Source organism: Penicillium roqueforti (assembly GCF_015533775.1).
Source record: "Penicillium roqueforti strain LCP96 04111 chromosome Unknown scaffold_17, whole genome shotgun sequence".
Classification (NCBI taxonomy): Eukaryota; Fungi; Ascomycota; class Eurotiomycetes; order Eurotiales; family Aspergillaceae; genus Penicillium; species Penicillium roqueforti.
In genome coordinates this window covers 37,070-63,293 of record NW_024067581.1, presented here as the reverse complement: position 1 = coordinate 63,293, position 26,224 = coordinate 37,070, and the positions used below count along the sequence as shown (strand labels likewise).

At 49.2% G+C, this 26,224-nt stretch overlaps 6 protein-coding genes across 6 annotated transcripts; 2 read left to right on the top strand and 4 right to left on the bottom strand.

Annotated features, from left to right (window-relative positions):
- Nucleotides 1-942: 942 nt before the first annotated feature.
- On the bottom strand, nucleotides 943-3,948 carry LCP9604111_6387 (Zn(II)2Cys6 transcription factor; the record flags this gene model as incomplete). The annotated part of the gene is made up of 3 exons (XM_039074302.1): nucleotides 943-1,980; nucleotides 2,042-2,951; nucleotides 3,026-3,948. 3 exons carry the CDS (start codon nucleotides 3,946-3,948, stop codon nucleotides 943-945), a joined length of 2,871 nt encoding a protein of 956 aa, XP_038927437.1.
- A 5,404-nt stretch (nucleotides 3,949-9,352) lies between these two features.
- Nucleotides 9,353-10,725, bottom strand: LCP9604111_6386 (60S ribosomal protein uL4; the record flags this gene model as incomplete). Its single annotated transcript, XM_039074301.1, has 4 exons — nucleotides 9,353-10,109; nucleotides 10,179-10,329; nucleotides 10,452-10,546; nucleotides 10,616-10,725. The coding sequence occupies 4 exons, from the start codon at nucleotides 10,723-10,725 to the stop codon at nucleotides 9,353-9,355; spliced, it is 1,113 nt and encodes a 370-aa protein (XP_038927436.1).
- A 717-nt stretch (nucleotides 10,726-11,442) lies between these two features.
- On the bottom strand, nucleotides 11,443-12,645 carry LCP9604111_6385 (lytic polysaccharide monooxygenase AA11 family protein; the record flags this gene model as incomplete). The annotated part of the gene is made up of 1 exon (XM_039074300.1): nucleotides 11,443-12,645. One exon carries the CDS (start codon nucleotides 12,643-12,645, stop codon nucleotides 11,443-11,445), a length of 1,203 nt encoding a protein of 400 aa, XP_038927435.1.
- Nucleotides 12,646-16,601: 3,956 nt separating this feature from the next.
- LCP9604111_6384 (IMPACT family protein) lies at nucleotides 16,602-17,576 on the bottom strand (the record flags this gene model as incomplete). Its single annotated transcript, XM_039074299.1, has 1 exon — nucleotides 16,602-17,576. One exon carries the CDS (start codon nucleotides 17,574-17,576, stop codon nucleotides 16,602-16,604), a length of 975 nt encoding a protein of 324 aa, XP_038927434.1.
- Nucleotides 17,577-19,569: 1,993 nt separating this feature from the next.
- On the top strand, nucleotides 19,570-21,709 carry LCP9604111_6383 (LCCL domain-containing protein; the record flags this gene model as incomplete). Its single annotated transcript, XM_039074298.1, has 2 exons — nucleotides 19,570-20,033; nucleotides 20,098-21,709. 2 exons carry the CDS (start codon nucleotides 19,570-19,572, stop codon nucleotides 21,707-21,709), a joined length of 2,076 nt encoding a protein of 691 aa, XP_038927433.1.
- Nucleotides 21,710-22,104: 395 nt separating this feature from the next.
- Nucleotides 22,105-24,836, top strand: LCP9604111_6382 (uncharacterized protein; the record flags this gene model as incomplete). Its single annotated transcript, XM_039074297.1, has 8 exons — nucleotides 22,105-22,167; nucleotides 22,260-22,283; nucleotides 22,341-22,462; nucleotides 22,511-23,040; nucleotides 23,093-23,391; nucleotides 23,460-23,891; nucleotides 23,952-24,199; nucleotides 24,281-24,836. The coding sequence occupies 8 exons, from the start codon at nucleotides 22,105-22,107 to the stop codon at nucleotides 24,834-24,836; spliced, it is 2,274 nt and encodes a 757-aa protein (XP_038927432.1).
- Between the last annotated feature and the right edge of the window lie 1,388 nt (nucleotides 24,837-26,224).

Genomic DNA, 26,224 nt, shown 5'->3' with positions numbered 1-26,224 from the left:
TGGTTTCAAATGTCGAGTTTATAGAATATGAAACATCGACCCGGTGACTATTTGAATACAATGGCTTTGTTCTCGGGTGCCAACCCGAGACTCCATTCCTATTGGCTTAGGGCAATTGGAGTGATGTGACCACCCGTGGACATTAATTAGTATGAGTACTATCAGTATTGCATATACAAGTAGATCTCATGTGTCTCGCGGTTCATATTACTTAGATAGATGGGTGGAAATGTCTCTTTTGATAGATAATTGCGAAAACGGTTGGTACATTGAAGATATCTGCTAGCAACGTCTTAAAGGATGCTACTCTTCCCCGTCAATTCATCTGGAGTGGAAACGAAATATGAAGGAAGATCCTGAGTCTGAAGTGTTGGTTACTCTTGGGACAGTGCTTGGGTGGCTTTGCTCGAACCCAATTGTTAATGAAGATACTCATTACGCGGTGTTGATGGATCTTGTTGAAGACAGGTTTATTTATTCAGGGCAGTTTCCAACTACAGTATCATAGCAGCATAGCATTCTATATGATTTTGTAATAAAATAGTGAAACATTAGTAAATCACTCTTTCATTTATCCCATTGGCTTCAATTAAGCTTCTCCTGTCTCCCAAAAGATATAAGGTACATGAGGAGTAGCAGAGCGCTCGCTCAAAGAAAGCAGAAATTAAATGACATACTATAATATACAAATAAAAGGCAAAGTCAGGTCATGTAGGTCACAGTTCCATCTATACATAGCAACGATACTTTCAAATCAATCAGCGAAGTCACCATCATTATTGAAATGCATCCATCACATCGTAACAGGATAAGAGAAAACAAGATCCCTTACCACTGCAAAAATATCGAGGAGATCAATCACGCCGTCACACCAATTCCGGAGCCCGACCAAAGAGGAGGCCAACAGGAGGAGGGAAATAGAGCCGAGAGGGGAAAATCCTCTCATGGATCTCTAATCCAAGTAATACGACTCTCCGAGATAAGTGTCTCATCAAGCCGCAGAGCATTCAAAATCATTTCTCTAGGCATAGAACCAGTAAAAAGATCATCGCCCGTTGTCGAAGGCGGATGGGAATGCAAAGCGCCAGCATGGACCTTCGTCTCGAGCGGCGGGCCATCAAGAGCAAAACCCTGTTTCTCAGCGAAGACGCTGCGCTCATTCAGGCAGGTCATCATCAGACTCAGGCGTCTGTGGAGAACGGTGACTAGTTGCAACGAGCTGTCCCAGTAACGGCCGAGTTCGTGGACGGCATCTAGCGCACCTCTAATATAATAGATGCACTCATGCAACTGAGACGCCAGACCAGCGGAGCTGAGGACATCCACAGCTGATAGGATCACATAGCCGAGGAAGGGGTTCAGGGGCGTTAATTTGGATATGGATGTCTCTGTGTTGTTTCGAGAAGGTGTAAGTTTTTTGGCGCACTGGTCGAAGGTAAGAGAAATGCGGAGGATTTCGACCGCGTGGTATCGAGCGCGGTGAATGTATTGGCTAAGGATTTCGGGTTGGAGGCTCTGGTAGCGGGCGTGTCTGTACAGTTTCATCAAACTGACGTGGTAGAACAAATGGGTTGAAATGAAGGTGTCTGCATTTTTTTGATGGATGCTTCGTTCTAGGTTTGTGGGCGAGAATGCCAGGTATTCGGGGAGTCGGGTCATCCATTGGTTGGATTTTTGGACGATGGTGGTGTTGAATTCTTCGGCAAGTCGGTTGTACGCTTCGAGAGGGATGTGTGGTAGCCGGGTTATATGGAGCGAGATGTCCCCCCAAATAGCCATGATCTCGATTAAAAAAGCCATTGGGCTTAGGGTAGAGCGGTCATCGCCTGTGGAGGCTGCGGTGTGATTGAGAAATGATTGGAAATATGGGACTGTCGCGTACTGCTGAGTCTCGTATATTTCTTCTCGGCACGGAAGCCTCAGCAGGGCTGCATCCGACGAGATGAAAGTCGACGAAGCGGAATAGAGGCTCGAGAAGCGCTGGTAGTAGTTGTCAGTAACTAGGATTGAGTTCCTGATCGGGGGATGCGCGATTTCTTACATCAAGCACAAAGGCAATCCAGAAAGTTCGTCTTCGGCACTCAATCAAGGCCTGTGGATGTAACCCGTATTCACAAACTTGGCTGTGGTCTACAACAACGCCGCCAGATTCCACATTGTAGCGAAGCCCAAAGACCGCTCTTCCCGCTGCGCCTATCGAGTCCCAAGATCCGACCAGCGACCCCGTAGCGTAGTACCAGAGACTCATTATGATATGGCTCTGGGCGAGTTGCAAAGAAAGGGTATGCTGGCTTCTATTGATAGCAAATCGTGCTATGCGAGAATATCGCGTCATAGCTGCCATTTTTTCTGGCCTGTCGGAGAACACAGATCCAAGAGCCATCATAGAATAAAGGAGCATCTTGTCGTGTGCAGACTTGATGGGGCAGGTTTTCAACCACGAGCTGAATCGTCCACGCGGGAACATGTGGCACATACCGTCATTCACGTGCGAGAAATAACACTCAGTGTAGTGAGCCACGGACTCTGGGTCGCTTTCGTACGGGTCCAGGTTCCAGGACGCCGCGAGTGGGTCGTCCGAATTGCTGTCCTTGAGTTTCCCCAGAATGTCAGAGTATTCAGGAGAACGAACAGACTCGGCATGTGGCGATGGTCGTCCAAGAGTTTCATCTGTACCGGATAAGGGCGATGGAAATTGGTAGGATCGGGATCTCAAGCCTCTGTCCGCCTCGGTCATCGTTTCATAAGTGGCTTCTTGGGATGACGGCGTCTTCATCGAGCTCTCTGGCATCGGTGAGTGGCCGGTAGTTCCAGGAAGGGAGGTCGCACTGTCCGAGGCTCGAGTGATGTCGTAAAGTGACGGAGAAACGTCCAAAGCCCCGTGGCTGGTGGGGGCGTAAGAGTCGGGTCTGCCAGATGGGCCTCTCATGGGAGGACGGCTACCCCGCGGGCTTTGAGGGATCAGCAATGGTTCAACGAGGTAAGTCCGTGGACGCATATTCTCAGAGATTACGATCGCACTTACGCACTTTCGAACCTGCATTCCCGTCCAGATTTCCGGCATTGATCACATACGGCCTCGGCGGTTGGGTTAGGATTACACTTGATCTTCTTCTCGCGGCAAGTCAAGCAGGCAAGTCCAAGGCGTTTTCTCGGCCTGCCGGCCTTCGTTATCCCCCAATTTGCGTTGACGGGTGTACCGTCGATGAATTTGGGACAGGACGATCCGTCTGCATATACGAAGCAAAGTTCCCCGTCGATGACTCGCTCGTCTACCACATGAGGGCGAAGGGGCTGGTTATTTGACCGCTTTGAACTTTCCGGTGATGATAGTTCCCCATTTGGTATTTGACCATGCGAGGATGTGTGAAAAGGTAGCTGTATAAAAGATGCAGCGGGTGGATCACTTCTTGTCGGTGTCTGGCTTCTTATGCCTCTGTGGCCCTGCAGACCCACTTGTGACAATGAAGGCAGACCGTGCAGTTGCGGAAGAGATTCAGCACGGCCTCTATCAGGTGCAGATGATGGAACCTGGAAAGTCGGATCGTGATAGTGAGGGTATGCAGATCCACGACGTCCTGTGTTGAGTGTCGAACTTGCAAATGGTTGAGAGTATTGCAATGAATTTGTCCCCGGTGTTGGAGTGAGTATCTGCCTCACGGAGGGAAGTTGCTCCGGCTTCTGGGACTCTGATCCACTGTCTTTGCGCTCGGGACTGTTTTTCTGCCGTGGAAAGGGATCAGATCCAAATTGTAAACTAGTCGGTACCCGCGGGGGTGGAAGCTGGTATAGGTGTTCCCCGGTTTCTTGTAAATTAGCTGGAAGCTCGGGTTGCTGCTCCGAGGATGGGCCATCTATGGGTAACATACGACCGAAGGGTCCAACGTAGCAACGTGGGCCTATGGCAGAACCGGAGCCAGATCCTCTTGATCCTTGGGAGGTTGGCATGGCGAATGATATGTGGGGTCAGAGTGATTTACACAATTGACCATCTACATAACAGACCCAGACAACAACCAGTGTGATGATGTGCTCGGTGGCTTTGTGTCCTTAAATGCGGATGGTTTCAAGGAAAGGACTTGGTCTGGAACGAGTCAACGAGATCGTCTTCGGCTGAATTTCGGCTTTCTGTTGGATTGTTCAGGTCCCAGAAAGGGGTATCTATTGAAAGGATCCAGGCGACTTAGCAATAGCTCTCTCTCTATCGGGACGTAGGCGCTTTTCACGTACCAATTTAATTTTCGATATTCAAGGTACAGTGATAGAATTGAGTGGAGTGTCGGACAAATTTGGATCAGGTGGCAGCAAAGCGAGATGGATTGATCGTGTACATTCCAAGCTCGAAGCGAAGATGAGGGAGAGGAATTTGTACAAAGGATTCCAGCGGGTGTTGATGGGAATATTGGCGCTCGAAATAGTCCACCCACACCAATCTGCGACAGGGAAGGAAATTGAAGCTAGCTTAAAAGGCCACCATCTCGCATTAGTCCCGAGCAGTCACGGTCTCAGGTGCATGGTTTTCGTGCCAGGGTGTCTGCAGTATCCCGGTAGTTTGTGCCAACGTCCAGGGATTTGCCAGGATTGACACGAGCGTCTATAAAGTTACAGGATCACGGAGAACCGGGCCGGGATATTAGCAACAATGGAAACCCGCTTGAAACCCAGTAGATCACTCCTGAATGCTAGGATGTGGTGGAGCGGGGGAGATCAGATGGCAGCGAGATCTCGGTTACAGATCCTCGAAGAGCTAAGGATTAGTGGCGGCAACGGGTGGGTATACCACCAAGGATATTGGAGAGAATAGCGCCGAAAGCGTCTTCAATACCCAAATCCCAAATAGATGTGCGATGGACAAAAAAGGAAGCAATATGACACGATAGCAAAGACGATAACCGGAACGTTCGATGGTGGCCGATGGTGGCACACAGCTTATGGGACAAAATAGCCTCGAAGCGTCTCCCACTAGTTAGTGGCACCCTGACAGGGGAAAAGACCACTAGGAGTAGCGCCTCGTAGATTCCACTAAGAGTGGAAATGGATTTGACGTTCTCTGCAAGTCAACCTTTCCCGATGTCGAGCCTCAGCCTTCCCCTCCTGCAGGATCAAGCAATTCTTTCTTCAGAGGATTATAGCAAGGATCCCAGAAAAAGGAACGAAATGGCCTAAAGAAATCGAGGCTCGAATAGAACGAAAGTGTCAAAATGGACAAAGATGAGAAAGGAGGGGAATTCAGGTATGGAACTCGAAAAAGAGCCAAAGAAGAGAGAGTATTCTAAGTATTGCAAGTATTCCGAGTACATCAAAATTACCAAAAGTACTAACGGTCACCTTTACTTAATATAAATCAGATTTAGCTGCTCGGAATATAACTCAATCTACAGCCTTCTCCACGTCAAAACGAAATTGAAATGAGACAGTTACAGCCCTTTCGGTTTAGGCGGCTCCAAAGATGCCACATTAGGAATAGGGCGCTACAATGTCTCTTAGAAGGTTAGTCTAGAGAGCCCAATGAAGATAATTGGAGAGATTTCTAAAGGATCATTATTGAAAGTGGGTATATGACATCGGCATTGGGTGTTCAAACTTGGCATATCACATAGAAGCGGCGGGATCGTGAACGACAATTATAGACCATTGATTCTCTCAAGTGGGGGAAGAGTACTAGATACTCCATATCTGGGAAATTATAGGAAAAACATAGGGGAAATGTGGAAATCTCCCCGAATATCATCCGCTTTACTGCCGCATCCTTATATTAATGGCGAATCCTCCACAGGGATCAAGGATGCTACATTACATATTCGTACTCCATACATTCTAGCCTTTTAGGCGCCAAGGCCTTGCATACCCACTCTGCAAGTACTTCTAAGCATGACCAATTTCATGCCCTAGTAAGCATTTAAATGAGACGCGCACAAGGGAGAATTTCGGGGTTTGGAACCAGCATGTGCAAGATACATGCACAAGGGTATGGATACGGGCATCCACCCAGGTAGACAAAGAAGCACATCGGTATGTATGTATACTCGGTAAGATTTATATACGCCCAAACCTAGAATTTGCAGAGCAGGGACTAAATTATAAGGGGAAAAAGCGCAGTAAGCTTGGACTCGGATAATACCGCGAATACCCTCACAGTGGGTCCCTTGGGCTTCGGTCGGATGGTGGCTTGGGCGATTCGATGCCTAGACGGGAAAATCTCCTCCCAGTGTCGGGGCCGCAGGGCTTATCTTACGTTTGGATATGGTGAGAATCGACTTGGTCCGCAAGCAGGTCCGCAAGTGGAGTGGCTGTTGTGCACCCGAAGTTTCCAAATTGGAACTAATATACGGAGTACTCTATAGTTAAAGAGGTTATTTTGTGGCTCAGGATTCTAATTCTTCGGAGCGAACTACCCAGGATGGGTATCTATGCAGATTTTTTTCTTACGAGCAGATTATGTAGTGTTTTATAGGAAATGCCCGTACAATTACCACATTCTTTATTCAACAGGGAACCCTAGTCTTCCAAGTGTCCACTCGACATCCTAGTCCAACGGCGATGCAACTCTGGAATTGACCACGTAATACGTTGTCAGTCTCAATTTCTGGCGATCAGATCTGCAAGCCTTCGGGATCGTCTGGTACGGTCTCAGCCCCTGGAGTGTGCGTTTTCTGTTCTAGGAAAGGCCCGTGAAATGACGCGAGTTACCCGGGACATCGGGATTCCGCCGTTAATCCTCTAAGACTCGGCAGTTTAGAGATGTCAGCTTCCTATACGGAGTAGCCTCCTTTTACGGCATCTAGTTTCTCCGAGCAAATACCGAGACTCCAAATTTTTGGGTTGGGCGGAGGATTAATCCGCGTAGAAGTCCAATGAAATCGGTTGTATAGGGAGCGACTAGAGACAACCTGTACAATGATCCACATGAAGTAACTGAGTTTATTCGGTTTATTCAGCTAGTTATGTATTCTAGTTACTTTGTGAACAGTTCTACGGAGTTTGCCGTCGGAACAAAGAAATAAGCTAAATAATTAGAAACACTTCTCAATTCTATACGGAGGAGTATAAACCTACCGTGTTCATTCCTCCTAGACACTAATGTATTGCAACATTACTACTGCAACATGTTTTGCACGGAGCTAGTGTCTGATTGACTCTTGATAGCGCCAACACGCTCTGCACCCCTGAACTGATTTGTGTTAGCTGCTCAAGTGAGACATGCCTATACTTAGACAAGCACCCGCTTTGTGATCTGCGAATAGAGACCAGCACGAGACCCGGGCGTTTATTTACCCACAAGGTAGATTTTTCTCCTTGCTCGTGCAGGTTATCCGTCGGTTGATCTTACCGAGAGCGCTCTTTACACGTTTTCGTTTCGTTTCTTTTTTATATTTTTATATATTTTTTCTCTTTGTTTCTTCGGATCGGAGATTTTTCCCTCCGATCGCACGGCTTGGGGCGTTCAGGATCTCTCGGCTATATGTTCCTGATTAGTGTTGCATATTTGACTGAGGGGATTGGGCGGCTTTACTAGAATACATGTCTATCCCAGACTCTTGCATAACTATGTTGTATGTATCCATGGATTCCTGAAAGGCTGTATATATACTCCGTATACAGCAGAGACTTCAGACCCTCTAACTATCAACATACAGCCTTAAACATAGTGATCTCTCAAACAGTAAAAACAATAGCATCAACATGCAGGACTAAAAAAAGCTCTTTAACTGACGTAAGATCCCGGACTCGCAAGCGACTAGTTATGTATCACCTGCGGACCCTGGGGCCTGAAGGTTTCCTTGGCATCTACCCCGGCACGTCCCTGATCTCCGTGCCCGACATCCAAAAAGGTATTCCGCTTAGGTGATCATCGGCATTGACATTGGGATTTCCCGAGCTTGATCCGTGCCCTGCGGAGTATGTTGTTGTTGTACTCCGTAAGTTGTACTCCGTACGGAGTAGAGGGTTCGTAGATATTTGTTGCAGGACCAACTTTCAAGGTGCACGCAACTCCGAAAATGATAGAAACGTGCATAGAAGGGAACACAAACTTTATTCTTTATACCATTGTTCACGTCCCGGCGCTATACGGAACTCCGTATATATGCCTAAAACCTATCTATTTCCAAGGAACCAACGGGGCAGACGAAAAGTCAATTAGATTACAAGCAGTGACATGTGAAGCTGCCGAAATAAGACATTGGAATGCTTATTTATATCCCGTGTTTCAGTAATGCTGGCTTTTTCTTTGGATTGCTATCTATCCTCTGCAAATGCCGAAACTCAATAACCACGACACCAATCAATATCTTACAAGCTGCTTTTTATCGAACCACTCGCGCTAACTCAGCAAGTCATGATGTATGTTTCACTTGACTTGCCGGCTTATCTGCATGAATTAATTGGGATAGTTTCCGTGCTTGCATCGGGTTTATACTTTATACCGGTACTAAGTGGGCTGTAAGGAAACTTGTTGGCATGTGATATTTCCCGCTGTGGGTTGAGACATTGTCAATTATGTTCGAGTATTTGTCCAGTCTCAATTGAGATATTCTGAATCCCTCGGTATAATTGTACTTTAAGAAGTTTTGCGGAAAAGGAGCCGCATCTCTATCCATGGTTACTCTGGACGTATTGACTTTTATATGCACCTCCGTCTATATACTTAGATGTTGAAAATAATTTATTCCAATAATCATATTTTCTGACAATAATGGAAAATAGTCATGTCAATGTACAGATATATATGAAATTTCCTCTTATTTAAGAGGTGTTAATTGGTTCTACGACAAAGAAATAATGGGCCTCTCGTCTGTTGTTTCGTATGAAACTAGACACCTGAATTCATGGCGAGTACGTTGCAAACCACCAAGGATAGCCAAGTGAGTTGCCGGTCACGATATAAGGATGTCGAACGAGCGACCGGTAATCTACAAGAGACAAGTAATCTGTTTCACTGGATAGAAGCTGGAAGTAATTGAAAAGGAGAGGAAAGGAGAAGTGTCTGGCTGCTAGTCAGTAAGGTTATACTGACCGTGGAAAAGAACGAGATCTAGTTCTTCATATTGAGCTTTGAAAAAGGCAGTCATCATGCTCGATCAGAGTCAGGTTGTAATCAGCGGAAGGGTTGACATTCACCTCCATATAAACGATGATCTTAGACAGAACCTCGACCATATTACATCTACACTTACCATGCACGATACAAAAAATTCGAGGGTCTTAGAAGAACACGGAAAACCGATCACATTACTACTCCAAATAGACCCATGGGTATTGCAAAAAAGGCATTGATTCATTTTTGCTGACTACGGTTTTGCCAACGAAACACAGTTAACAAAGAAAAGAGCAGGGGCAAATAAAGACCCGCTTAATCCTCGTGGAGAGTGTTGAGGAAAGCCGCGGCAGGAGCAGTAGGCTTGCCACCATCGACGGACTGCTGTCCAAGCTTCTGCTTGGAGTAGGCAGCGGCGTAGGGGTTGAGGCGGAGCATGACCTGCTTGTTGCGAAGGGGGTTCTTCTTCTGGACGTTGACACGCTTGGTGCGGGCCTCGCCCTTGGGGGCCTTCAGAACGGACTGAATTTCGGAGGAGTTGATGAGGCGGGTCAGGTCAGCGTTAGCCACCAGGTTGGAGGGCAGGAGGTAATCCCGCTTGAGAGCCGAGGGGCTGGTGGTGGTGCCGTAGACCTGGTCGAGAGCCTGGAAGGCCGAGGAGGTCCAGATGACGAAGCGACCGAGGTGGCCACCGGGGGCGAGCTGGAGGAGGTTGAGGGAGAAGACGGGCGAGGTCTCGACACCGGGGATGTTGCGGAAGGCCTTGACGAGGTCCTTGCCGTCGGTCTCGGGGTTGTAGACAACGAGGGGTCCGCGGCGCTGGCGGAAGCGACGGTTACGGAGCTTACCCTTACCGGCGCGCATCTTGCGGGACTTCTGGACCTTGACGAGATCGGGTCCGGCACCGACAGCCTGGAGGAGGGCGATGGCGGCCTTGGTCTTGTTCAGGGACTCAACAGCCTTGGACTCAACGACGAGGGGAACCTCCGGGACGTTGGCGACACGGTGACCGCGGGCGAAGAGCAGAGCGGGGGAAGCAGAAGCAGCCAGAGCGGAGGCGGTAGCGAAACGACTGTAGGCGCGGGTTCATTAGTTCCTCCATTCTCTAGGCGTTCGATTCGTCGAATTGGATTCCACATACCGCTGGCCAACGTTGACCTTCTGGTGCCACTTGCGCCAGACCTTGGTAGGGGCGAACATACGACCGGAACGGCACTGGTTACCGAAGGCAGCCTGACCGGCACGGTGAGTACCACCACCGGAGACACGGGGGATACGGGCAACAGCACGACCTATTCGATGAAAAGCAATTCTGTCAGTTATTGCTCTCAATAGAGAAGAATTTGACGATCGCGAAATTTTCGCAAATTTCGATCCAATCCTTCCAATCTCGAAAAATGTGCCAATAACGTACCGGTACCCCAGGACTCAGCGGAGGTCTGTTCACCAGCCTTCTCGCTCACGGCGTAGGGCTGGCGCTTGTTCTTGGCCATACCAGTGTGAACATGCCTGTAGAGCGACGGTCAGCACTTCCCCTCCATTGATTTGTAAATGCTTCAAGATTTTGGCGAGCCATACTGGACAATATCCGGGCGGATAGGAGCAGAGAACACAGTGGGAAGGGGGTGGGAGGCCCCGGAGGGCTTGCCCGCAGCCGTGGCGATCGAGACAGTCGGGCGAGAGGCCATTGTTGCTGGTCGGTGTCGAGGTGAGGTTGAAGATCCAATCTGTCTGAGTCGGGGGGCTTCACAACTCGGTGTGGATTTTTTCGCTTAGTGAGAAAATGCGGTGGGGCGGCAAACCCTAAGCCCTTCCTGCCATTTGTGGACTAGCGTTGATATATAGCAATTAGCTAATCTGAGCTATCACGTGGATCCACAAGTGGGTCTATCCATATCTGGCAGGTGCGATCCTCAACATTGAAGTCAAGCAAGTTCCGTTACTCAAAGTAGAGGCAAACATGCTGAAGATGTGACTGTCTGTCTCTACAATTTGATTCTACATCTAGAAACTTGTCAAGACCCACTAAACTCGTGGGCAGTGGTATTTCTGCAGCTGACTTTGTCTATCATCAAGCTTCCCAATGGACATTGACAAACAACACTATTATTTGAGCAATAAGCTCTACAGACTGCTGACAATACAAACCCTAGACTTTTACATATGCTACAACATCGATCAACACAGTGTACAAGGATATCTTTATGTCGAAACCTTTGAGATGTCCTATTTTCCTGGTCTCATCTCTTAATGTACAGGAAGAAAGGAACATACAATGCACCGAAAAGCGAAAGGACCAGCCCAGAAGAAATGAAAGAGCAATAAGAGACAAGAATCAAAAAAACCATTCGTGATGGGGACGAAGTGTATCCGAAACTAGCGGACTGTTTCCATATCTAACTAGATTAGATAGAGTGGGCATGGTGAACACCGAACGCGCGATTACGGAAGCGCATGCTGGAGAGATGACGCGCCTTCTTACTAGCGCTGATAACAAGCTCCTCGCTCTGACCAGCGTTGCAAGCCGTGCCGGTCGCCATCTGCTGAGCAGCGGACCAGGTGCCAGAAGCACAGCGCTGGAAGGAGGTGCCTGAAATGCAGTTCCACTCACCCTCGGTACTGCAGCTACCCGTCAGGGCACCGGAGGTGGATCCAGAGGACGAAGAGGATGTCGCGGGAGCTGCGGCAGTTGTTGAGGAGGCCACGGGCTCGGGGTCAACGGGTGCACTCGAAGAAGTAGCTTCTGGGACTGGGGCGGCGGATACCGTGGTGGCTGCGGTGGAGGCGCTCTCTGCGGGGGCGGAAGTAGAGCTGGAGGAAGCGACGGATGAGCTGGAGCCAGATTCCGAGCCAGAGCTAGAGGAGCTCGAAGAAGCAGTGATAGCGGAGCCGCCGAAGGTAGCGGTACCGGTGCAAGCCTCGGAGCCCTCCGCGGCAAGGTTAGCGGGTTCACCGTCATACTCGATATCGTCACCTGGCTGGGGGAAGCGGATATCGACACTCTCCGGGGTGGTGCAGCCATTGACGTTTGCGACGAACATGGGCGGGAAACTAGCAGCGCGTTTCTCGAATTCCTCAGGGGAGCGCTTGGAGGAGCCACCCGAGACAGTGATTGGGGCGCAGTTCATGTACATCTCGCGGTTACCGATGCGGTTGAACCAGGTCCAGGCGAGAGTGTATTTGCCAGCGGAGATTCCGTCGGGAATGGTGAAGTTGAAAGAGTAGGGATCGACGACGTCGGCGCCGCCAGACATGTTGCCATCAACATTGGCAGGGCAGCCACCCTCGAAGGACTTGATGACTTTCCACTCGGAGGTCTTGGAGGGTTGCAGGTCGGTGGTCAGACTGATCTGGCAGGAACCACCGCCGTGGGTGGCGCTGCCGATGAAGGACAGAGGGTGCGACTCGCCGATTGCGATGATGGTCTCGGTCTCGGGAGCCTCGAAGGCGTTATCGCGAAGCTTGCATGGGAAGTCACTGCCATCTGCTGCCAGAGGCGAGTTGTTGAGACTGTCCTTGCTATAAGGGACGGGGACGCTCATGATCATGTGGGCGTTGACCATGGAAGCGCCCATCAGGGCAGCGATGTAGTTGGAGGTGATAAACATCTTGGCTGATTGAAATTTTTGGGGTTTGAGATTTTGGATAGACAAATGTTGCAAATGGGATCGATTCGTGCCAGACGAATGGAATCAGATGTCAGAAAGGAATGGATCTTGTAGTAGGATGTTAGCATGGAATGAGAGACTTGAACAGAGAACATGATGGGCTTGGGGGTATATATATCGACAGTGTCTCATTGATAGGTCTATGCCTATTGTCTATTGTAGGCAAGGCATATAGATGTCCCCTTCAATAGATGATAGATTTCCCACAATAGATCAGACGTATATAGATCTGAGGCAACGATGAAACAAAGGCAGGAGAGACAATACCTTTGTATCAGAGTGAATGAAACAAACACACTGATTCAATGTATCGGAAATGTTTCCCGGGTTCTTTGTTGATGAACAATAGGGCGTCTTTGTATTGTCTCAAAGATGGGCTTCAAAAAGGAATGTATGATGTTTTGCCACAGGCAAAAATCGATGGAAAGAAGGAAAGTGACACAGGTCTAGCCTGAATGCCGAATTGATCGAAGTAAGAAGAGAATGGAGGTAAAGGCAAAGGAAAAAAAGAGGGATGGCGTTGGCGTCAATTATATATACAGACATGGGTCTCTCGGGCCCTGCAAGCCTCTCGAAGATCCCCAATCCCAGCCTCTGAGTGGCTAACCCGACACGTCTGAAAGTGCAGAGACATCACGGAGATAGTGGGGAAGGCCAAGGGGTGGATGTTTCAGACTCCTATTTCCCCCCTCATTTTGTCCACTGAAGTTCAGAGGTTGCAGTGCAAAGCTGATTCCTAGTCGAAAACTAAAAAGACGACCAGTAGGAAGACGAGAGAGACTCCTCGCTGATACCCGCTGGGACTAAGCCGGGCGGCTGGAGAAGAGCCAACCACCGCACAGACAAGCCCCTGGATTCGTCGCACCATCAAAACCGCTGGCAAATGAACTCCCTATTGGCGCTGTTCTTCTGTTGCCAACGTTGACGGGTGTGTTTCATCTTCACCGGAGTAGTGCTCTTCAAGCCCTTAATGACGCAGTGGGACAATGTAACCCAAGCCATCGTCTCTTCAGCCTTCCAATCTATCTAACACCGGAACTTTGTCTTTCCCCTTTAGTTTAGCAATGTGAATGTGTCAATCTTGGCAAGATCTCCAGAGATCTCACTAATTTTAAAAGTATTACGGAGCAGTTAAAAGTAGGATCACGCAGCTCCACCAAATGCACTTAGTCTCAACTCGGCTACTCCGTAGAACCAATATAGAAGCCAGTGGAAATCGCCGAGTTAGCGCTCCCTAAAATTTCAAACAATACTGGCTGCCTAGCCTATAGCGTAGAATATATGGACTTTCATGATCTAGGAAATGAAATCCTAAAGGGTTGAGCTTCATTTCAGCGTTGTAGCTTGTCTGTTAATCTTATCGTCTACCTCGGTATTCCCGTGATATATGTTGACCTAATATATTGCAAACCCCACTATTCCTTAAATGTGACTCCTTAATTCTTATTAGTAATTCTTAACTATTTCTAATTAATTAACTAGTTAAACCTCTGATCTATCGCAATCAAACCATCCGCATATCACTTTCGGCTCTTTTCCCGTGAGGTTGTATTTCTGTTTAAGCGCTTACAGTCGGTATATCCTTGAAATCGGGCATGAAACCCGGAACTAACCGTTCGTATGCCGATTTACATGTGAAGGAGGTTTCATGTTCTACCTACGTGGCTACTAAAGACCTGATATCGATGTTGCCAAACACGGTGTGCTACCGACGTGTCACATTGACCAAGTCGTTCGCGAGCGCCTAATTATGGGCGTGGCTTCCAACTCGCAAGCTCGATTCAGTTGCTACGCGAGAGTTAGAGGCGAAGAGAATGTCAACCCGGCAGCCAAACCGATCTTGTACTACGAGATGTCTGGCATCTACTTTTCCATTAGGAGCCTGCTACGGCCAAGGCTGAAAGGGACAGCCTTGTAGCAAGAGTAGGACATCGGGTATCAAAGGACTAACGCAGGAATATGGTCACGGAAGAAGGAAAACTAAGGCCCCAAATGCAGCCAGCACGCAGGATACGCCAGCCACAGCCATTTGTTGCGCGGCATTCTTGTCATCCTTAGGCAATCGGCGCATAAGCGAGTTTTCAAAGAGGCCTCTATACTTGCGACAATAGTCTTGTCAATTTCGACGCGACAAGGATCCAGCGTGGGATTCGGTGTGGACACCACCACTGCGCATGTGTCATTGGTGTAGTCACCGCCAGACCAATTGACCCACGTGGGACCTCCACAGTTTTGTCAGTCATATTGATTGCCACGCCATATTGCCCTGGACATGTCTTGTTGGCTGTAGCAGCAACGAGATCCACCTTGGGGGCAGAATTACGAATAGTGAACCAGGTTGCCGAAGTGGACATGTTGCTGACCATATCAGCGCCGAGAGGATGTTTTCTTCGCAACTCTGCCAGGTCAGGACCCAGCTCACTAGCCACCGACTCTCGTTGCGGAGGGCACCGAAAAACTCGTATGCAAAGCAGGGGTCCGCACGGGTCCAGTTTACCCATCTGAGATCATGAGCACGCGCAAGGGTGCGGGACAACCCGTGGATTCTTCTAGACGATGCGGAGAAGGATTGAATTTGGTAATCGAAAACAAGACACACAAAAATAGGGGCTATGCGCTAGTACACAGAGTCAATCACATACTGGCATGAATGAAAGAACATGTGAGACCCTCAATCCTTGCCGGCATACAATATTATAAGGTGGGAAATCTCAGCACAGGGCCCAAGAGTTCCCCGTTAGAAGCGGGGCCGCCCCTGCCAAGGCTTGGCAACGTGTTTTGTTGCCAGCGGGATTGCAGCGCTATCTAGGCACAGTGCCCAGAGGGTAGTCATCACCGCTAACTAACTGGCAGTTGCATGGAAATGGCCTCGTTGCTGTTTCCTGAATGCTTCTGTCGATCCTTCGGCTCCGCTGGTTGACTTTGGCCAAGCCTTCCTTGGCTTCATGGCAGTGGATTTCTCGTTTGCGAATCGCTTAAAATTGCTCTTCCAACATAGTCAGGGTCCACCACCCGGCTCCGGCCGGTTGAATTATACCCACTGTTGTAAGCAGTTTTACCCGTTTAGGATATCTACAATCTTTTATAGCAATGGTATGCGAGAGGCGCAGCTTTCCATACTCACAGCCAGCCTCAGGCGAAAAGTCCCAGTTTTGTCGCGGCATGGCTGGTCTTGCGTGAGACCAGATTGCAGCCTGCAGCAACGATGGAAGATGTGAAGATCTCATGAATACATACAAAGCGTCTCGGGATGAAGGGTTAATAACGTGAGGAATCGCGGAGCATCGGGCGAAACAACTATCAACTATGTCAGTCCGGCAAGCACCATGAGAAGGCGATTTCCTAGGCAAAGAACCGCTAGCCAGCACTTCGGACGAAAGTTGCTATGTATGTAGTAGTGGTGGATGCAAAAATCTCAATGATATTACGGCTCGTGATTGGTTCGTTCTACGCCTGCTGCTTTTCCCGGAACAGACATCAAAGGTTGTGGCCCTGAATGGCTCATTGCACTGGCCTGACTTTGTCTGGATCCAGTTGGCAAAATCTTTCATCGTATGCTAGACTGTGTCTTGGATCATCTGTCAGCATTACCTGTTGTCAGTACTTCGTAGACAGTGTCGCATGACGGGCCACGCACCACTAATTTGCCATTGTCGTAAATCCCAGTCTTAGGATAAGACATAAAGTCTTAGACACTTTCCAAGGAGGAAAGTTGTATCCGCAGTTGCAGTGCGGTTGCTGCCTGTTCGAGGTTGCATCAAGCACCCTGGCTATGCGGACCCGGGTGTTTCATCATGTCCGCCTTAGGCGGGCCAGAATCCCCATATAAATGAATTCAATTTGGGGGTCTCCGGAGTCCAGAGCATCAAAAATCACCAGGGAGATCACCAGTCCCCTCATTTCTTGCCCTTCTTCTTTCCTTTCTCCGCAGCCGCAGCCTCCTCTCGCTCCTTAGTAAACCCACCCTTAACCAAAGCATCACGACCAGCATCATTAATGAGCCGGAACCGCGCCGGACCAAGTTGAATGCCTCCATACCATCGCGAAACAACAACCACGACATTCCACACATCCATCAACTGCATAACATGTAACAACCGGGCCCCAGCAGCAGTCTCCCCATCATCATCATAATCCTGAACAACAGTCTCCCCACCCTCGCCATCCCCATCCTTCCTGTGCCGAATACGCCAAGCACTAATATTATGCGACGCGGCCGCAACCTTCCGATCCGTAGCCGTAAGATGATCAAGAAAAGCCTGCGCCTGCGCTAGACTAGTAACACGGGCTACACGGCCCACGAACACCGATTTCTTCTCGGAGACCACATCCGAGAGGATCCATTCGGGCGGGGCATCGAGGCCGAAGGCGTCGCGCAGGGACAGAGCTCCAAAGGCCTCTGTGGCGGTCGACGACGCGTCGACAGTTGGTGTCTGAGTAGACGAGTCCCCGACATCGTCCTGTCCGATACTCAATTCCGGGAATATATCGACGGCTTCGCTGATTACATCGAATAGACACACAGCGCCGGCCTGCCAGGTCCGTTGTACGATCTCCTCCAATACATCGATGGCGATCTTGCCTTCCCCGCGTGCGGCTGTTGATGCTGTTCCCAGTACGGCGGGTCGGGAGTCTGGGTATGAGGCTTCGAAGCCGAGGATAAAGGACAGGTGGGGTTGTTCTGGGATTTGGAGGGTGACCACTGTGGTATAGATGTTGTTATTGGAGTGCGCGGGACTCCCTAGGTCAAGTGTGTTGGTTGTCGCATTTGCCGGGGTCGTGCGCGTTACGGTTACTGTTCCGGGATCGTAGATGGCGTTTACGGCTTCGATTTCTTCGGCAAGCTCTTCGTTTTCGGAAACTAGAGGCATCATGCCGGTTGCAGAGCTTGAGGCTCGTGCGGGGTGAGGTTTTAATTATTTGTGAGAGTCCATGGCTGACCCCACAGTTAATTCAGGCATTCAGGCACCTATTTCGATAACTATGGACTGCCACTTCTTGGCGTTCTCTTTCCGTATTAGGACCCCAGGCGATCTAGGTTCGAATCCTGGGCTCGGTGATAGTTTTTCTTGGCTTTGCTTGATATTTCAACGTAAATCACAGTTCACTACCCCGTACTCCGTACCGAGTGGTGGCATATGCCATATAGCTCAACTAAAACACCATGGAATTGAGTCCACTAAAATGATTATCATTTATCTATCTAGTGTGTTGAACCTCCAGACGCTTTTGGGCCTGGCGTCAATCCAAGGGCGTGAGTATCCTTTTACACCCTTACTCCTTCCATCTATATTTCCAATCGACCTTCACCATTGTCACCTCATGGGGCTGACTGTTTTAGATATATGGGCTCACAGTCTTCAATGTCTATAGCAGTTAGCTAGAGTTTTATACATGCAGAGCCTCATACATTGCCAACCCGCTGTCACCATGTGACTCTCATCACAAGGCCTTCTTGCTCTTCTCATTGAGCTTAAGGGTACTTTCCAACCAAGCAGGGCATTCCTAACATACCTCGCATGACTTGTGTGTCTTTTCAGTCTCTTCAATCTTGCTTTGCTTTGCTACTTTGACATCATGACCTCACGCAAATCCGACTTCCTCTTATACTCTCAACCACTGGCAACTGAAATATCTGAAATGCACGGAAATGAGCATAACGAGGCTGCTGCAAGATATGAAATGTGCATCAAGATTCAAACCCGACTTTACTGTTTACAACTTGGAGCAATACAACAAAGGGAATCAAGACCCTGACTCTGGAAAATAAACACTTACACCACCTTCTGACATCAACGCTCAACCGACCACCATTCGAAGGGCTTCTCCATATTGACACCTGGATACCCTTGCGGCGTATTAACAAAATCCTTGCTCCTCAACAAGGTACCAAATTATCGCCAAGTCGACAAGACAACAAGATAAGTTAACAACAAGACAAAAAACCAAGAAAAGAAAAAGAAAAGAACAAGAAGAAGGGAAAAGCCAGGGAATACCTACCTACTTCCATAAGTAGCTATATGTACCATATTTCTTCTGCCGGTTCTATCTGCTACCGTCAGAGTCAGGCTCTTCCCACGCGAGTAAGCTTGTACATCCAGGTGGCTTCCACGTGGTGTTCCCATGGATACTATTTTGGCAGTGGCAACGTCAGAATGGCGACGATGGAGTGGATACGTGGATACTGCCCAAGAGTAGTAGCCCGTATACGCAAGTGTACCAGTTCAGATGGAACCGAGGTCTTCAATTTCTCAGAAAGCCCTAGGAACTCAACCAATCATGTCTTTTCCCTCGTTCAGTACCAGGGCTGTGATCCCTGGCCTTGTTGTCACACAGTGTAGGACGGACAGCACGGTGGAACGACGATATAGTTTCAAAAGCTCAGATCACATCCGAAGATTTTCCCTGCATTAGTGCAATATTTTGCAAATTTCTCCGAACTGAAGATCACCCCAAGATAGATTGTTGTCGGCGGAGAGATCGTGTTGCCACCTGTGGACACCATCACACGGGTCGACCTGATTGGCTGCCTGGCTGCCTTGGCCGCCTGATGGGATCCGCCTTCGCTGTCTCTTCCCCAGATCTCATCTTGGATCTCGTCTGTCCTTCTTCCCATACCTTTGTCTTTTTTGTATTTATATCGCCTATCTCTTCATGTTATAGGTCTAACACGGTTAGCTCGCTCTATTCGCTTCAGGGCCACGTCCCTGGTGATATTCCGCCTTACATACCAATTAACGGAGATCCCCACTGCCTATCGCACCGCTAGCGCCCTTCAGCCACTGGCAACCTTATACCCAATCGCTCGTTGCGTTCATTCTAGTTTCTTCAAATACACCACACTCTCCAAGCCAACGCTTCGCCATGTTTGGAGAGGGCCGAGAGCAAGCCGCCAGGCTATATGTTCCTCCGCTGCTTGAGGATGACGAGCGTCTGAACGATCCCGAAGCTTCCGAAGACCTGCCGCCGCCGGACGTTGAGGCAGGCAGCACTCTTCCCGTCTGGTTGCAAGAATCATCCAAGTCGTTTCGCTGGGGATGGGTGCCGCTACCGCTCCGAAAGGTCGGTCGCGCCACCGTCAATTGGGTCAAGGGTCCCGATCCCCCGCATATGCTTCTGTTGAAACCTCTGTTTCCGCGATTCCAGGAACTTCCAGTCCAATACCTTGACCATTTCTTCCCAAAGCGCAAATTTAAGACTTTACTCTTATTGCTGCTCTATTTATCTTGGTTCTTGCCTTGGTTTTTGGTTTTATTACACTCGCGTTCTTCCGGTTATATCGAAGGTTACGGTCGGCCTCAGACGCTGTCCTGCTCGACGAACTTCTGGTACGTGCGGAAATGGAAGCGCCATCTAGGTATAAAATCCGCTAACATGTATTTGATTGCTTAGGGAGGTCGACAATGGATGTGGTATTAACGGAAACGACTGCCGTCCATTTTCTTCATCAACTATTCCCTTCCGGTGTCCTGCGAACTGCCGTGATACCAAATTACTGGAGCCTTACGTTGTGGGAAATAATACGTACAACTACCAAGGCCTAGTCATTGGAGGGCCTGGGCCGGATGGCTCCGACCCGGCACTTTACCGTGCGGATAGCTTTATCTGCCAGGCAGCAATCCATGTCGGTGCAATCTCCAACGATGGCGGATGCGGTGTCGTCAAGCTTGAAGGCGCAGCGCACTCTTTCCCATCAGTCAAGCAACACGGTATTCTCTCTGCCGGGTTCCCATCGACATTCCCGAAGGCTTTCAGCTTTCTCCAGCTATCCTCGCCACAAGCTAGCTGCCCCTCCGATCCACGCTGGACGCTTCTTGGAATCACTGCTGCAGCAGTTGGCATCCTGTGGCTCTTCTGTACTTCACCGCCTGTGCTGTTTTTCAGTACATTCTTCATGGTGTTCTGCCATACGGGACTTGTTGGAGATCCGCCCTCGTATCCTTTCTTGGCCGACCTTGTCTCCAGTCTTCTGTCACGACTGCTGCCAGCGTCGTTTGTTGTCTACGTACTTTACAAGTTCTGTGCTGCGCCGCTGTTGCAGCCGATATCCTCGCCTATCTACCAGTTGTCAAAGTTGTTCCTTTTCCTACCTCCACTGTTCACTGGAGCCCTGAACAACTATACCTTTGCGCGATTGATTCCATTGCAGCGTCTAACTCCAATGGACATTCAGAAACAACCGGGGGCAAAGTTGGCATTGGCTCTCGTCATCCCAATTGTGATTTCGATTATCCTAAGCCAGGCGTGGCAAATTCGCCAGGGAGGTCTGCTCCCACGGTATTTGAAGATATACGGTACCATGGGTGTCATCATCTTGATTTTGCTTCCCCTTCCTGGGCTTCGCCTTCGAATTCACCATTATATCCTCGCCATTCTCCTCATGCCCGGCACCGCCTTTCCCACCCGGCCCTCGCTTGTCTACCAGGGTCTGCTGCTGGGTCTTTTCATCAATGGAGTTGCGCGGTGGGGCTTCGCCTCAATTATCGAGACTCCGGCAGCCCTAGGAGAGCAAGCGCCACTTGGAGATGGAATCCATGGCTGGTGGGGTGCTACCTATCCTAATATCACGGCCACATCCGTGAATGTCTCCCTTCCAGAGTTGGATTCGAATCACACTTATCGCGGCAATGGTAACATCACATTCTCTCTGTGGGAACATGATCGCATGGCCGACCTAGCGGTCGACGGCGTCTCCCTTCTTCTCAATGATGTAGAGCGCTGGCGCGGCTATCTCGACGAAGACAAGCGCGGGGAATTCACCTGGCATCGCCATGGCCATGATGGCCTGGAGCTACAAACAAATCCTCGTCTAGTCAATCGTGATTTGGACACTAACATTGAACCTAGATCGGTTCTTTTGGCTGATAGTGACCCTGATGATGAACCAGAAGACCTATTTTTCCGATTCGCGTTTTTGAGAGGGTCCGAGGCTGGATCCTACAGTCCGACAGGAGTCTGGCTGAGCGATGGCGCGTGGTGGCCCCCTGCGCCTCCCAAGAAATAGATCTGCATTGGACACCGAGGTTGTTTTCGCGCTTATATCCCACCACACTTTGCAAGATAGATTGATTATACACTTTGGTTCATGTGTGCTGGACGCGCTGTGCCCATTAAAGTAATAGAACAGGCACGGCGCTTGCTGGGTCACTCTCGTTCATGACTGGTCACGTTAAATGAAGATATCACATATTATGTTCGCTCATATCTGCCGATTAACCTCAAAATTTAATATATTCATATATGTCTCTGGTATCGCATCTCAATAAAAGTCCTACCACGTGATCGTACCGGTGGCCAAGGCAACCAAGCCCGGGCTCGCAATTTGAAGCTTCATTCGTCTCTAATTCTAGCAATTTCTATGTTACACTTCAAGGCTAGATACGCAGTGTCTGAAAATTCATGGAGCCCGAGGAATCCGATCATGAGGGACAGGATGTGCCAAGCGCGCTGGTCCGACGTGCGGTAGGTGTTGCTCCACAACTAAGCAGTTGCAAGCTTAGAAAAAGAAAGGAAAGATACGGCTTTGGCTAATCAAATATTAATGATGCATGCAGTGTGATCAATGCCGTCTGCGAAAGGTATGCAGCTGCAACTCTAGTGGCACGATATCATGATTCGATCTCACGCCGTCACAGATCCGATGCGATAAGCGCACGCCATGTTCCAACTGTCGCAGCTCCAGCATTGTATGCCGATCTACTGGCAGAGGCCAGAAGCCACCAGAGCCCCGACGGCGGGTTTTAATCTCAAATCAATAGTATGAGCATTTTCTCCTATCATAGGACAACCATTGACTCGACCACAGTGAGAAAAAGATTGATTTGATCGAGGAACGCCTGGCAAGCATTGAAAGTACTCTTCAACAGCTAGCAAAAAATACATCTCAACTACAAGGCTCCACAGGGCTAAACTCGCGCGAGTCTCATTTCGCACCTTCGCCTCAGAAGTCAACCCCTTCGCAGCCGTCATTCGCTACATCGAACCCGGCAAAGCCTAAGGGTCCTCTGTATCTAGCGAATCCTACTATCGAGCAGCATGACCACAGCTCTGGGTTTGAGGGCAGCTCATCGCTGACTGCCCATGGGGCCTACGCTAGCGCGTTTCTTGAATCTGCCGTGTCCAAAAGCTCGCCGCAGGTTTTGTCCAGTCCGAAGATCAGCGCGGCTCTCTCGTCGCTGAAGCAGCTTGTTGGAATCCAAAACCAACGGCGAGAAGCAGACTCGCAGGGGAGTCAACTTCCTACTAAGAATGCGAGGTTAGGTGTGAAACGCGACATCCGTGATCTGGAGATGCCGCCTCTACCATTGGTTCTAGACATATTGAGAAAAGTTCAAGGTGCGGTTTATTCCAAAGACACGTCTCCAGCTTCCTATTCTTACTCATCCAGAAACACCACCGGCCTTCTTTGGTGGCTATGTCCCCTTTCTCAGTGTGAAATATTTCACTGAAAAATGCCGTGAAGTCTACTTCTGCATAGACGATTACTCCGATGCGGCATTTGTTGTAACCAACTTTTGTTTGTACAGCGCTCTCTACGAATATGGCGGCATGGAGAGAGACGCCAGTTCGCGAGAGGAGCACCGGCACTGCATTGAGATGTGTCGCGACAACCTAGAGACAGCGCTTGCCAATTTGAACATCCTGATGCCTGCAAGCCATGAGTCGATCATGGCGTTGGCCCTAGGCGTTAGTCACCCTTTCCATTTTGTCCTTTTCGGATATAACCCATGTAGACTCCTTACTTACCAATACAGGCTATGCATGCACTCGAGATTTCTAAGCCATCAGTTGCCTGGACGCTAGCATCAACGGCCATGAATCTGTGCCAGACACTGGGATATCATCGCATTACTTCAATGGAGCACGATCCCATATCAGTCCAACGCCAAAAGCAACATCTATTCTGGTCGGTCTACACAATTTTGAATATGATGTCCCTGCGTCTAGGACGTGCGTCGTCCATTCAGAACTACGACATCAGCCTACCGCCGCTCGATGAGAGCGCAGATGTTCCTTATCCATGGGGGCCTGTCTGTATATGGTGGACTAGGTCGGCAATCATCCAAAGTGAGGTTTACCAATATTTGTACAGCCCAGAGGCGCTGCAGAAACCAGAAAGTGAACGAGTCACACATGCACATAGATTAGCCGCTGAGATGCAGTCGAAGGTCATGGAGCCGTTTGAGGTATACCTTCCTGCTATTTGTGGATTTGATTGAGTCGAGTTGCTAACGTGAAACATGTAGAAATTCATGGCCTCCGATCTTAAAATATCCGAGATCGACCTCATGTACCTTGCAACTGACAAAGTAAGTCGGCTGGCTATCATGACTTTGATCTACCGAGCAATTCCAGCATCCACAGATCCGGGGTCTGTTGCCACCTTCATACCGGAATGCATCGAGACAGCCCGGGAAGCCCTGGAAATCCACCGACAGTGCGTTGCAGCGCTCAACGAAACAGACGATTTCATGAAAATCTCCTACATGCACTGGTAAGCACTCATGATCCCAACCAGCGCTGTCTCTGCAATGGCTATACACTCTCAGACCAAATTCTCACAAAACTAATATAGGGGCATCCTCCTATCCCCCTTCGTCCCCTTCATCGTGATATTCTGCAACATAATAACAAAGTCCAACGGCGACGACCTCGCCCGACTCGAAGAGTTCATCGCCTCCCTCCAACCGCTAAGCACCTTCTCTCAATCCGTCGACCGATTACACACCCTATGCTCAGTGCTCGGCACCGTCGCCCGCCTTTACTACGAAGCTAACACACGGACCCAGACAGCGGCAGACCAAGACCAGGATCTCATTGAGGTCGGTCAGGAATTCGATGTGTACCTCAGTGCTCTCGGACTAGCGCCTACAAACCCTATGAATCCCCCAAACAGTGGTGCCTTCCAGATGGGAAACTCTCAGGGATATTTCCAGACAGATAATCCCGGTATGCATGTCAGCTCGGCGGATATATCCGAGCAGAACGGGGGTGGTTTCTCGGCGCTCGATCCATCTCAAGTGCAGGGACAGGATTCGGGGACTGCTGCGCAATTGGGGAATTGGTTCTGGGGGAATCAGTACATGATGGGGCTTTTGGAGGAGGATTTGTCGCAGTTTAATCCGGGGTGAGACTAGCGAATGACTACGGAGTATTTCAGGCTATATCACGCTTACTATTAGGCTTAATTGTTCCAGAATACTGCCCTATATATGTGAGATGCTATGAATTTCTTCCTCGTAGTCTTCATTTAAGACGTATCCAACTAAACTATTCCACTGCCCGCCATATCGTTGATGCAATAACCCTTGCTTCCGAAGGCTTCGACGCAGGAACTGTTCTTGCGCTATGGTTCGACCAGTGTGGACGGGCAATCCGTTACTCTCGCGAACCGCTAGAGGATGCATCGGACATTGCCAATGTTTCCGATGCCATGCTGAACGAATATTCGTGTTGGACCAACGCCCAGATTGGCCAAGCCCATGAATGGGGTGCCCCTGGGTCCCCTACGAGAATAGCGGAGAAAGTTCCGGGTAGCGAATTTTGCCTCGGTGGAGTATAGCCTTAATACAAATATTTTAGCTTAGTGTATGCGTTTGCACTCAGAGGTCCTCATATTCTAGTTGTAAATCTGGCTGACATGAACCTATCGTCTAATGTACATGTTTCAGTATAACAAAACCTTACATCCTTCCGCACTCATGACCACAATCGTCAAAACTTGCTTTTCCTCACCAGGTGGAACACTAGGTGTATCAGATGGTAATCTAAGCTCGGGGAATGTCTGAATGATTCGTATGATTGCATGCGAAGCTTCCGTCAGTGCAAACTCCTCTGCCAATCCAGTCAGCGTAAGTTCTACGTACTGCTCTCATACCCTAAAGCAAATCACTTACTGCCTAGACATATCCTGGCCCTCCGTGGAAAGGAATAAACACCCAGCCAACACCATCTAGCTCTGGACCCAGCCATCTTTCGGGGCGGAAACGGTTCACGTCTTCACCGTAAACGCTCAGTTTCAGAGCGGAGATTGGAAATCAAGTTCTCGACGTGTTCATCGAAAACTTTGGAATCTTGCCGGTTAATTCGTACGAATTGGCGGCGGAGCAACTCCCTCGAACCATATTGACCTATTCTGTTCCACCCGTGAAAAAATATATTTCCCACAATTCCATGCGGTGGTTATCAATATGTCAAAATCTCGATTCTCCTTTGGATATTGCCACGAGCGAGCGGTTGTGCTAGAGGCATTAAGACCGGAATTGTGCTCTCGAAGTGTTCTTAGTGAAGATATCGACCAACTATCTAAAAGCTTCGCGACGATCCTTACACAAACGCCTTGGACTACTCCTGAGATGATGTCTCTAAGTCCATTTGAACAGGAGTGGTATTATTCTTTACTGAAAGACCGACTTCGTCGCCTAGATGCTCTGCATCGGATTGGGATAACCCATGGAGATATACATTTTCGACTTCCCGATGACATTTACGATACAGTTCTATATGACTTCTCCGCGTC